Source organism: Myotis myotis, unplaced genomic scaffold (assembly GCF_014108235.1).
Source record: "Myotis myotis isolate mMyoMyo1 unplaced genomic scaffold, mMyoMyo1.p scaffold_m19_p_12, whole genome shotgun sequence".
Lineage (NCBI taxonomy): Eukaryota > Metazoa > Chordata > Mammalia > Chiroptera > Vespertilionidae > Myotis > Myotis myotis.
Window position 1 is genome coordinate 60,440,978 of NW_023416316.1, and position 13,626 is coordinate 60,454,603.

A 13,626-nucleotide genomic window follows, 5' to 3' on the forward strand; every position below is an offset into this window, starting at 1 on the left:
CCATGTATCTAAGTGATGAGTCTGTTTCCAAGTATTTTCATTTTATGAATGGTGGGTAAATACAGGTTAAGTCAATTACTAGGGTATAACTTATTTTTTAAATATATATATTTTATTGATTTTTTCACAGAGAGGAAGGGAGAGGGATAGAGAGTTAGAAACATTAGTGAGAGAGAAACATCAATCAGCTGCCTCCTGCACACCCCCTACTGAGGATGTGCCCGCAACCAGGGTATATACCCTTGACCGGAATCAAACCAGGGACCCTTTAGTCCCCAGGCCGACGCTCTATCCACTGAGCCAAACCGGTTAGGACTGGGGGTATAACTTTTAAGGTGATTTAATTTCCGCTATTTGCTACTAGATGTTTATTCTCGGTTTTATCTTTGTCTTAACATTTTACTCTGATGTTTATTTTGACTTTTTCAGAATTTCAAAGTTCAAGTCCTCAGCTTCCTCTGGACTCACACTCAGAACAAGGTACTATCACAAGGGGTGTCCCTGACACAGAGCCAGGCTGGGGAAGGAGCTACCAAATAAGATTCTTAGAATAAAAAAGGAGACGCCCTTGAAATGATGGCTCCTTGATTTTAGAAGAATTGCAACTATCCACAAGTTTAGACTTTAGAACGTATTCTCGATTTGCTCTCATTAAGACGTTTCACCATGAAGTGCACGTACTACTTTGTGAAGCTGACATTTGTCGGAAGAGGGACAGATGCCATTGTCTCATGTTTTTAATGGTCCTTCCCTTTCCTGCTTTGTCCCTCCCCCCTCAGCAAGCATACCAAACAAGCAACCACCCAGTCCATGTTTTTAATATTGTTTCCAATAAGGAGTATAGAGAAGAGGGTGTGGCTGATGTATCTGACGCATAAGTGAAAAAGCTTAGCTTCCCAAAGGCTAGCTTTCCCTGCTGGGAGCTGGAGCATCAGAATCCAGTTCCAGGCCTATCAGACTCTAGCCCCTGAGCCCCCTTCCTTCCACTAAGCCCTACTGCGCCATGGGGGCCTGAGATTATGCATTACTTTATGTTTAATGTCCAAACTAGGGCACAAATCCTAGTGCTTCTGGTCCCTCTACCCAGTGCTTTTCTCTCCATTTCCAATTGGGATGGATTAAGCGAGTTAATGCCGTTCCAGGAGCACTGACCATAGAACTCTGAGGGTGGAGAGGGAGTTGTTTATTATACGTTGTTTATTTTCTTTATCTTACCTTTTTCCTACCCAGGACTCGGTTGTAGCAAAGGCTGCCTATCAATCTCTGTCACGCTTCAGCGCTGGTGAGCACACGGTTCTTCACCTGCCCGAACAGGTAGGCCCGCCTGCTCTCTCACTGCTCTCCTTCTTGCTGAGCTTTACAACTTGATTTGTATCTCCTTTCCCCTTAGGAGATTCGTACCTGACGGATGTACATGTAATTATAGATATGTTGTCTATGAAAGATAAGAATTTATATTCATTACCTATTTAAGCTGTAATGAACTTAGACGGTAGTGGTGTTAGACATCACAGATAGTGACTTTAAATCTCTTTGAAGAAGATGGGAGACGCCTGTGGTGCCAGTGGAGTCTCCTTCAGGTGACTGGGTGTATGGCTGCATGCCTGTGCCCACAGCTCACTCCAGAAGATCTGTGCCATCGTAGGAACCACTTTGCCCAGTTAGGATACCGTCTTGGACTTCAAATCCAAGCAGGGCCTGTACAGACTAAGATCTATATTGCTTGTGCAACCAAAGATCTTTGTTTGTGATATAAAGTTGAGGTGCCATGTGAAAAAAAAAATCTGTTATTTATTCGCTTAGTGTGAAACGAAGTGTAGGTTAGCACCAGAGAACTGGCTGAGGAAAGTATTACTGTCTTTTAAGGGCTAACGCATAGTGTGACATTATCGTAGTGTTTAGACTAAACTAAAAATGCACAACCTTTTCTAGTATCTATGTAATATAGACAACTTCAAATTATTGGGTTGTCTGGAATTAAGTGTCTGATTTCACATTTACTGCTGCTACTAATGCAAATGCACCCACATGCACAAATGCCAAGTGTAAGGCAGACACTAGTAGAAGAAGTTGTGTGCAACATTGCTCAGAATCTGTCCTTGAGGCCAAATGGCAAGAAGTTTTGGTGAGATTTCTTGGGCTCCTTGGGCATTAAAATGGGTTTTCTTTCTCTTCTAGATAGAGATTATATGGAGATTAGATACCAGTAAGAATCAGACAAACTTCTATTGAATTGAATAGGAGCCACCATGTAAGTGGGACTGAAGGACAGGCTCCTGTAAAACCAAATCTAAGGCAGGATTTCCCATGTCCCCAAGCAGCTTGGCTGCCTTGTCACGCAGTTATCACAAATGGGAAGACTTAAGAAAAAGTGTTTTGCCCTAACCGGTTTGGCTCAGTGGATAGAGCGTCGGCCTGTGGACTCAAGGGTCCCAGGTTTGATTCCGGTCAAGGGCATGTACCTTGGTTGAGGGCACATCCCCAGTAGGGAGTGTGCAGGAGGCAGCTGATCAATGTTTCTCTCTCATTGATGTTTCTAACTCTCTATTCCTCTCCCTTCCTCCCTGTAAAAAAATCAATAAAATATATTTAAAAAAGAAAAAGTGTTTTATGACTCATAAAATTAAAAAAGATGGGACTTCAGAGGCCAGTGGTGGGTGGCGGGGTCGAGTCGCGTAGTGGGGTGGGGAGGTTGGTGTGAGGGCACTGCAGCGAGGGTCATAGGGCGGGGTGTCTCCCGGTTTCCCAGTGTAGCCCCCGGAAGAGCCCCTAGTATTTTCCTTAAAAGATTGGGCCCCAAGGCTGGCGGCGATGCCGGCCCAGAGCATAAGAGGATTATAAAGGTCAGGCGAAGTGGGGCCAGGGGATGAGCCTGGTTAGGCTAGAGATGAGGGAGGTTTAGGGAGGCCTCTGCCGCTGTAACTGTTAGTCCTGGTTGTTAATGACGAGACCACTGCTCAGTCTGAGTTCTGGAAACCAGGTTATGAAGTGTGTTCTGAGAATGGACTGAGACTGGGTGGGGAAAAAAAGATGGGACTTCAGACTGCACTATGGCTACTAGCAATACCCATAGCTTATGGAAAGGAGGGATGAAGGGAGGGAGGGAGAGAAAGAGAAAAAAGTAATAAAAAAAAAGGGGGGGGGAAGCTACATGTAAATTTGGTGTGCAAACTCCTACCAATAGATATGGGAAGATACCTTTATTATTATTATTATTATTATTATTATTGTAGTTGTTGTTATTAAGTAATTTCTAATTTACATCACCGCATGATAATTACCTTTATTTTCAGCTCTCATTCTTATAATATTTCAGCTGGAATAAATAGCTTTTATTAAACAACTTTCACATTCACTTGGCTGTTTCATCTCTACCTCTTCAAATATTGATATGTTTATATTTTTTCCTACTTTAGGGTTATGTCCAGTTTCTGATTATGGTTGTTAGAATTTAGACTCAAATAAGTGCTATTCTCAGTCAAATATTAGGTACTTCCTTAACCTAGCTCTTCTATATTGTCTGATCCCTAATAGCATATATAGCTCTTCATACCTCCCTACACAAAGGGTAGTGATATGCGTAGAGTTGGGGTGTCTAAGTCTGCTTGGGTTTTGACCATTAGCATATGAAGAGCTGGAAAGGAAATCTCTAAGACTTGTCCTTTGTTAGCCATGCTTTTCAATCTTTTCTTCTGCCCTAACCCCCTTCAGGGATATGAATAGTGGTTCACTAATGTGAATATTTTCAACTGGGATTAAGATGAACAGACAAAAATGGTTTAAAAGATTCTACCTCTTTGCCCTGATCGGTTTGGCCCAGTGGATAGAGCGTCGGCCTGTGGGCTGAAGGGTTCCAGATTCGATTCCAGTCAAGGGCATGTACCTTGGTTGCGGGCAAATCCCCAGTAGGAGGTGTGCAGGAGGCAGCTGATTGATGTTTCTCTCTCATCGATGTTTCTGACTATCCCTCTCCCTTCCTCTCTGTAAAAAATCAATAAAATATATTTTAAATGGAATCTTTTAAAATATCTCCTCTGACGACCATCTTCTGATCTAGAGGGCCCGCCTCCCCACGGAGAATCATTGCTTCCAAGACTGCAGCATGCATTCCTCTTCTTGTTGTTGATGAATGATTTTCAGTTTGGCTGTTAGAATACCCAGGACTGAAAGTCCAGAAAGCGGCCCATGTATTCACATCCAAACAAGTCCCCCACGTCCCCAAAGGCTTAGGAGACAACCAAGTCAGCATTCCACTTCTGCTTTGTAGATGGTGACAGTGAGGCCCATTTTCCAGAAAAGCTTGTTTTCAATTATCTTAAAAGTGCCTGCCAGGTAGGGGCTAATATAATACAAAAACTAAGATTTTTGTTGTTGTTGTCAGAAACTACTTCCTCCATATTAAGGGCAATTTCAATTACTCACAAAGCTGAAAGTTACCTGTACTTTCCAGTGAAAGTATGGCCGTCCACCTTTTCTTTTTCTGCTTGTGGAAACTTGTGAAATAGTCTTCTAAATGAGCACAGTATGAATTTGAAGTAGAAATGTGAAAAAAAAGGAATAGTGGATCCTTATCAACATGGCTACATTTATGGATTGTAATTCAGCTACTTTTGCAATTAGCACTGCCCTTTTTTAAATTTACTGAAGAAAGATTTGTTGATAGATGCATTAATTTAAAACTGCGAAACTTGTTGAAAGCTAACAGGCTGGTAGAACAAAAGGTATTAGAGAAGTGGCAGACATCAGAAAAAAATTTAGGGTTGAATAAGACATCACATCTAAGGCTAGATGGGAAATGCCATTGGGTAATAGATTTGAATAAGATACTTTGTGAGTTAGGGATTTGAAATCAAATTCAGTAACTCATTTTTCTTGTCACTGGTTTTTTTTAGGAAGTTCTGTGAGATTATTGGAGATAGACACTTAACACTTGCATTGGTTTAATAATTATTTATTGGACATATACTAAGTGCTAGGCTACTATATGTTTTGTTGGTTTGTAAAAACATTGTTAATTAGTTGAAACTTGCAAATCTAAAGTTGGTCAAAAAATCTGGGGGCCTTCATTGAGGACTTGTTGATTCTAATGCTAAAATACACACATGAGCCCTAGATGGTTTGGCTCAGTGCATAGAGCATTGGCCTGCTGATTGAAGAGTCCCGATTTTGAATTCTGGTCAAGAGCATAAGGCAGGGTTGCTGGCTCGATCCCCAGTAGGGGGCATGCAGAAGGCAACCAATTAATGATTCTCTCTCATCATTGATGTTTCTATCTCTCTCTCCTCTCCTTAACTCTCTGAAATCAATAAAATAAAAGGTACAGATGAGTGCTTCTTCCCTTTTAGTTTATATTTCTTTGGGGTTTTTTGTGTGTTTTTTTTGTTCTGTTTTGTTTTGTGTTTTTTTTTAGCGATTTATCCTTCTCCTCTGCCTTCTTTAGCACCAAAAAAAAAAAAAAAAAAAATTAACCCAAAAAGGCAACCAAACAAACAAACAAAAAAACCCCATAGAGAATTGTTTTCCTGATAAAACAATCAGTAATAGATAAACGTTTAGGTAGAAGATTGACTCTCTTCTCTGACTTGGGTTCATTAAAAAATATTTAGCTATTTAAAAATTAAACTTTTTATTATAGAGGTCTTAAGATAAATTGTGTTGTTGATTTCTGGAGTTAATTTTAGAAGCGAGTAATATAAAAGGACTCATTATGCATGCTGGATTGGTATTAATGTGGTGTAACCTGTTCGTCTTTGATTTAAGTGAATGTCACTGCATTCATCAGAAGCTGTTTCTCTTTTTAAATGAATTTATGCAGATACTTAACGTGTTCCAAATAAAATCCTCTGTTTCTGCACAAACTCCTGGGTTTTCATAGGTTACACACAAACAAAGGTGGTTGAAAGGTTATCTGGCTCAGAACCCACAGGAAGGCATTTTGTGGGGTAAGCTTTCCAGTATTCAATTTGAAGCAGATTTTAAAAATAATTTATCATTTTATACTTGGCTCTCTATTAAAGTGTCTCCAGTAAAGCTTAGCTATTATTGGAAGGGCATAGTTGTGTGTATACATGCGTATGTGTTTATGTTTCAAATATATGTGCAGGTTTCCTGGGTGTTTTGGCAGCTAATGTAATATAATTGCCCAAATTATGAAATTTTAACAGATTTTTTCACATGACGTCTTTTGATGTTCCTTAGTTGTACTCATATTGATCATAGTCCTTGCACACAAGCCCAGGGAAGAGACTGGAGCTAGCATAGGGAAGCTGGAATAAATGCCTCTTTAAGAGACGAGCAGAAAAGGACAGAAATGTAATGGAACCAAGTTCTAACAATAGTGCTGATTTGTTCGGGAGAATCAACTCGCATTTGAAGAAACAAAATTGAAGAAGTCATCATAGCATTATAAGTAGGCAGAGGATGTCATTTATACTGAAATCACAGTACATCTGTAGTTTCCTTGTTATGAGATGCAGACATATGCTGTTTACTATATAGCTGATAGATTAATATAGGTGTTCAGTTATGTGAATGTGAAATTGGGCAACTTAAGATGGGTCAGTGTATCAATTTTTTTTTTTTACCCCCAACCTAGTAGGTCTTTCTTTCATGGCTCTAGAAATATTGATAGCTGGGTGCTGTGACTCATTTTAAGTAATCTAGGTTGACTGAGCAGAAAGACTGGATAGGCTAACATGTGTGCAAAAATGATTGTATCCCTTTTATAGTAAACGAGAGGCCTGGTGCACAAAATTCATGCATTGGAGACAGAGGGATCCCTCAGCCCGGCCTACGCCCTCTCACAGTCTGGGACCACTCAGGAGATGTCCGCCTGCCGGCTTAGACCCAGTCCCCTCAGGGATTGGGCCTAAGCTGGCGGTCCAAGGGGATTGGGCCTAAGCTGGCAGTAGGACATCCCTCTCACAGTCTGGGATCCCTTGCTCCTTACCGCTCGGCTCACCACTCGGCTGGCTGCTCCTTAGCGCTGCCACGGAGGCGGGAGAGGTTCCCACCACCTCGGCTGCACTTGCCAGCTGTGAGCCTGGCTTCTGGCTGAGCGGCGCTCCCCCTGTGGGAGTACACTGACCACCGGGGGCAGCTCCTGCATTGCGCATCATAGCAACCAATCATTCTGGTCATTCCGCCATAATGGTCACTTAGGCTTTTATTATATAGACTAGTAGCCCTGTGCACAAAATTCGTGCACTGGGGTAGGGGGGGTCCCCTCAGTCTGGCCTTCACCCTCTCCAATCTGAGACCCCTCAGAGAATATCCAACTGCCTGTTTGTGCCCACACTTTTAACAGGTAATAGCTCCATTGTTATTTCTTTCTTATGCTTAAAACCATTGGAATTAGTAGGTATTCAAAGTGTGTATACATTTTGGGGGGACACCCTGTGTATCTCTAGTCTGTGGTAAAAGAAAGCAACAGCAGATTTGGAACCCCCAGACAGGGAACCTTGCTCACTCCCCACATGTCTCCCCACTTCACTTTCCGCCTTCGTGGGCAGCAGGAGAAACAACGTTTTCTCTCATTAATTCAGAAAAGCACGTCCTGTCACCCGCTGCCCGGCAGGAGTGCGCTAGGCCCCAAGCAAGCAAGGGACCTGGGCAGCCTTCGCTCATGGGTGCTGGCACCCAAAGTGCACATTCCTCCTCTACAGTCGCCCCGACTATCCCACTGTTTCACTGAGAGGACGGAATTCCTCTCCACCTCTGGGTTCTTGATCTTGAATGCTGACCGAAGGCACCTCAGCGAGGGCCACCTGTGCCCACCAGGTGTGTCTGTCTGCATCTGCTCCCGCCTCAGCACCTGCATTAACCCCCCAGAGGTGATCTCATAGCTGCGCTGGCCTCCGTGGGAACAGGGCATCACCACTCCCCCCTCTCACTGTCATCTCACAGGCGCCCACCCTCAGCACCCAGAATACCCAGACACTCTCCAAAGGACGTGAGCGCATCAGAGGGGATGTGTGCACATCCTGTGGGGGTGTTAGGCATTCTGGGTTGATGGAAGTTCGGTGGAGAGGCGGGGGGAACTTGTGCACACCTTGGTTTGCAACTGTTGCAGGCACGGGAGGGTGACAGTGTGCTGGGGGATGTTCGCATTCCGGGGGGTATGTGCACACCGGAGGCCTCTGGCTTTGCAGATCCGCAAACCCCCGTGGTGTGGCCAGGAGGGACGTCAGTCTGGCCCGCCAAGGTGGCTGTCCCTGCGACCCTGCACCTTCTGGGCCAGGAGGCGGATCTTGCGCAGCCACTCCTGGGTGCTGATGGCCTGCAGGCTACTACTTCAGCTCAGCCTGCAGGCTCCGCTTGGCGCGCTCACGGCTGTCACCACCGCCATGTGGGGAGTACAGGCCACCCTCCGCCGGCCTGCCTCCCCTGTCCAGAGGCTCTCTGTGCTGCTCACCTGCCCAGAGTGACTGGGGCTGGGCGGAAACCAGGCGTCCTGCCCTGCCCAACCCTGGCTGATCCGCCCCTGTGCAAGCTGCCGCCCCGCTGGGAAGGGTCATGGATCCAGGTCCCGGGACTGCAGACAGCCTCAAGCACTGCCCCCCCCCCCCCACCAACAGGGTCACAGATCCGTGTCTTGGTCCTGTGGACAGCCTCAAGCACTGCCCCCTACCCGGCAGGGTCACAGATCCTGGTCCCGGGACCACAGACAGCCTCAAGCGCTGCCCCCCGCCCAGCAGGGTCACGGATCCGGGTTCCAGACCGCAGACAGCCTCAAGCACTGCCCCCCGCCTGGAAGGGTCATGGGTCCAGGTCCCAGACCGCGACAGCCTCAAGCACTGCCCCCCGCCTGGCAGGGTCACGGATCCGGGTCCCAGACCACGGACAGCCTTGCCCACTGCCACCCATCTTCAGTATTCAAATTAGCCACCATCTTGTTGCTTCAGGGTGGGGGTCCCCACTGGGGTGCCTGGCCAGCCTGGATGAGGGGATGATGGCTGTTTGCAGCTGGTCACACCCCCTTCAGGGTGAGGGTCCCCACTGGGGTGCCTGACCAGTCTGGGTGAGGGGATGATGGCTGTTTGCAGCTGGTCACACCCCCTTCAGGGTGAGGGTCCCCACTGGGGTGCCTGGCCAGTCTGGGTGAGGGGCTGAGGGCTGTTTTCAGGCTGGTGGGTGACTGAAGCTCCCAACCTCTCCTTTTTTTCTTTTTTTTAAATTCTGGGATTTATTTACCTTCTATGGCTGTCACTGGAGCTGAGAGCCGGCTTTAGCTCTGAGGCCCGGCTGCAGCTCTGAGACCTTGGCTGCTGAAAGCAGGGATCTGGGTTTGTTTAATTGAAACAATGTTGCGGTTCTGCTGGCTGAAGCGTGGCTGGCTGAAAGCAGGTTTCTGGGGTTTGTTTAGCTTCTATATTTGCAACATTGTTTCTTAGAGTGCAAGCTCAGAGCCCAGCAGCGGCAGGCGGGGAACCTTGGCTTCCTCCATCACTGGAGCAAGCAAGCCTCCTGTTCGCTTCAGCTGCCTGGCTGCCGGCCGCCATTTTGGTTGGCAGTTAATTTGCATATCACCCTGATTAGCCAATGGGAAGTGTGTTGGAGGTACTGTTAATTACCATGTTTGTCTATTATTAGATAGGACTAGAGGCCTGGTGCACAGATTCATGCACCCGTGGGCCCCCTTGCCCTGGCCTGCACCTTCTCGCAATCCAGGACCCCTCGGGAGATATCAGAGAGCTGGTTTCAGCCCGATCCCCACAGGCCAGGCCGAGAGACCCCACCGGTGCACAATCAGGGCCGGGGATGGACCTTGGGAGGGCTCCAGAGCATGTCTGGCCTGTCTTGCCCACTCCTGATCAGCCGGACCCCAGCAGCAAGCTAACCTACTGGTCGGAGTGTCTTCCCCCTGGTGGTCAGTGCACATCATAGCAACTGGTTGAACAGTTAAGACACTTAGCATATTAGGCTTTTATTATATAGGATGATTCTGGAATTAGAAGCATTGGATCATTTGGCATAGTTCATGCACCAGCTAAGGTCCCTCCAAAGGCGATGGTGGCTTCTGCTTCTTACTCTTCCTCTTGTGCCACTAACACCTCCCTCTCCCTCTTCCCACTTCCTCTTTATAGCCTTCCTTCCTTCATCCTTCCTCCCATCTTTCCTTCCACCGCCTTCCTTCTTTATAAACAGATTAATTGAAACATGATTCACATTCCATATGATTCACCTATTTAAAGCAGACACAGTGGTTTTAGTATATTCAAAGAATTGCGCCAGCTAATCAAAGAGCAACAAATCTAATTTTAGAACATTTTATTATGAGTTAATTCCCATTACTCTTTCCTCTCCCCAAGCCCTAAGCAACAATTAATCTACTTTCTGTCTCTAAATTTGCCTGGCCTGAACCTTTGCTATAATGAAATCATAAGGTATGTGGTCTTTTGTGACTGGCTTTCTTAATGGCATATTTTCAAGGATCATTCATGTGTAGCATGAATGGTACTTCGTACCTTTTTATGACCAAATAATATTCCAAGGTACAGATATGCCGCATTTTGTTTATGTATTCATCAGTTCATGGGCATTTCAGTTGCCTGTTTTGTTTTTTGGGTTTGTTTTTTTTTGGGGGGGGGGGTGTTGTGTGGGGGTTTTTTTTGTTTTTGTTTTTTAGCTATTATGAATAATGCATTCACATTCCTGAACATTCATTCACGCGCAAGTTTTTTGTGTGACTGTATATTTTCATTTCTCTTGGTTATATACCTAGCAGTGGGATTCCTGGGGCTTATCAACTCATGTGAACTGTCTTTAACATTTTGAGAAACGGCCAACCTGTTTTCCAAAGGAGCCGCCCCCTTTCACATGTGCACCAGCAGTGTATGCAGGTTCTGATTTCTCCACGTCCCCACCGTTCCTCTGAGTTTTCATGGGCGCCCCTCCCCAAGTCTCCTATCACCTTGAATGTGAAGGGCAGCAGGGCTTCCCAGGGCTTGGGTGGCCTGGCGTGGTAGCGGGTGTTTCTGATGTAGGCTCCAGCTGTAAGCAGTGTTGTCTGCTTCCCCAGGGTGTTGTTCAGATGCTTTTCCATTTGTACTGTGGATGTGTAAAAAGTCAGGAAGTAAGGCAAACGGACCCAGACCAACTCCTTTTGGGGGAACTTTTTAGGCAACGGGGACTGTTAGAATCTCCGGGATAACTCCTGATGATACTAACCCTGGCAACTTCCGAGTATGTATGTAGACCCGAGAAACTGGGAAAACTCCGCTTGTTGGAACCAAAAGGTTTGCAAACGCGCCCGGGTTTCTCTGGTATGCACTGATGTCAGCAAATGCCCTGTGTGAAGCATGGATTGTTATCGCTGTAATTGTGGCTGGCGCAGGCTCTGAGAGCCAGGCCCTCTATTGCCTCAGAAGTAAGCCTGTCTTAGCAAGTGCTAGGGCAGTCGGCTTGCTTTCCCTCCTTCACTGTTGTAGAGGACGCGAGTTACGGTTGGAAGGCTTCATTGGAGTTGAAGTTATTATACTTAAGAGAAGCATTTCCTCTTTTTTTTTAATCCCTTGCAAGAACCCCGGCTCAGTGCAGTTCCTAAATGGAACAGTGCTTTGGGGACCTATGAAGAAGGCAGTCGGCAGGAATTGTTAATTGTTTCTAAAAATAACTCCAGGAGACAGGCTAATGGTAATGACTGGGTTCTGGCACTTTATGGTTATAGCAACCACTTTTATATATTTTGATTTCCTCCCCTAATGCTTAATTATCTCCATGTGGGCATTATGATGGTGTATCATTGAAAGTATTAAAAATTTAATTAATTGCTTGACAGTTATATCTTGTGGAAATTACAATAGTGGTAATCTTCAAATTGCAAATCCCACAATAAAGTGTAGCTACCAATTACAGATTTTAGTGTTTTTATATTCTCTAGCAACAAATTGCCAAGTCTAAAATAAAGTCAACTAAAGCATTCTGTTCCTTCCTGATCTCCATCATATATTCTACTGGAGGATTTTAAGCTTTATCATAGAGATGTGAGTAGAATCACAGATTTTTAAAAAAATATATTTAGATTAGGCAAATAATTTCATTATAAACCATAGAAGTCCACTATATGCAATGTGTCACTGTTTGCATTTTATTGTCTGATGGTGTAAACTTTTATTACTTTTCTATAAAATCATTGCTTATATTGGTTTATGGTGATTTTCTTACAATATCATTAGTTCTTTACTTGGATCTGGGATTGTACCTAATATGATTACAGGTTAACATTTAGTTAATCTGAAAATGAATAGTTTTTTAAAAAATTATTTTTAATGGTCTTTTGACATTATAGAGCACTAAATCTAGCTGGTTTTTTAAATCTTGACATAAAAAGGAAAAAGAAAAGATTTTACATGATGCTTTAGTATTGTCTTCTCTGTCATTTCAGATAAGACCAGAAATCAGTCCTCCTGACGAGCTGGATGAAGATGAAGATGAGGAGGGTGATGAAAAGGATGTGGATCTTTCGATTCCTGGCTCTTGCTATCTCAAACTGTTGCCACTCACCTCACCTTTGGTGTTACCAGGTGACTTATTTACTTAATGGCAGGGAAGCTATCATTTTCCAGTGATTTTTACCTATCTGATTTAATCGTGTTCTTTTGTGATGTGTACATATTATAGCTTGCTTTAATCTTACATGCTCATTTTCTATCTGAAATGCAAAATGCCTCCATCTGTTCCATAGGACTGCTTGAGGTAGTATGGTATTCAAAATATACTGAATATGTTAGACTCAAATAAAATTGAACTGGAAAACTAGTTTAAAAACCATTTTTACTAAGAAATTAAAATGTATTTCAAATGCTAAATTTATTCTGTAAGATAAGTTTGCAGTGGGACTTTAAGTCACTGATTCAAATAACTGGTCATTGTCATATAAGGTAAGTGAAAAGATTATTAGAATCTTCCAAGATTTACTGGCTAGTGTCATCATTATAAATTTATTCTAAAGAGAATTATTCCAAAGATGGGACCAATATTCAAGAACTAGAAATGAATGCCTTTAAAAAATAGATTGAATTGCATAGTCATTTAGTTTCAACATAAACTTTACAGAATCTTGGCATTTTAAAAAATATTCTAATTATTTCTAATTATTCTAATTCAGTATTAGCCAACATTTTGCTGGCCATGCATTATATATCCTGTCCCAATTCTAGTTTGAATGTTCATGAATGTATAAATTTCTTAAAATTAAGTTCAATAAACACAAGAAATGTCATCTTATCTTCACAATCGTAATCTCACTAGCCTATAATGTTGAAAGATTTTTTTCCTTGGTTTCATCCCACGTGGAGATTCCTGAGGAATTCAGCCAAATAAATATAAATTTCTAGACAAAGCTCCTGTCCCAAACCCCACCTGCTTTCATTAGAGAAAGCTGGATGTTACAACTTAGACAAAGAGCTCACCCTTTCTTTTCTCCTGATGCTCAGAACAAGCCTTAAAGCCCAGTCTTCCTGTCCTCTCTTCTATTTTTCCCCCACTTCCTACCTCAAGGCTCTTCAGAGTCTGGAACTTTTCGTGTAGTTAATAGTGAGTCAAAGAAGTAAAAAGCCTGCATTTATCAAAGTGCCCCTTGTATCCTAAAATAGCCTTAGGATGTTGTTCCCTCTTACATGGAAC

The 13,626-nt window shown here is 43.8% G+C and overlaps 1 protein-coding gene and 2 non-coding genes across 4 annotated transcripts in view; all 3 read left to right on the forward strand.

Moving 5' to 3' along the window:
• FOCAD (focadhesin) overlaps window positions 1-13,626 on the forward strand; it is a 274,973-nt gene that overhangs the window by 164,038 nt on the left and 97,309 nt on the right. For both annotated transcript variants that reach the window (XM_036331270.1, XM_036331271.1), the window contains 3 exons: window positions 430-480; window positions 1,231-1,314; window positions 12,386-12,524. In XM_036331270.1, coding sequence (XP_036187163.1) covers window positions 430-480; window positions 1,231-1,314; window positions 12,386-12,524 — 274 coding nt within the window. The remainder of the gene's footprint in view (window positions 1-429; window positions 481-1,230; window positions 1,315-12,385; window positions 12,525-13,626) is intronic.
• Window positions 2,735-2,871, forward strand: LOC118667799. The gene has a single exon (XR_004971391.1).
• On the forward strand, window positions 2,933-3,015 carry LOC118667787. The gene has a single exon (XR_004971380.1).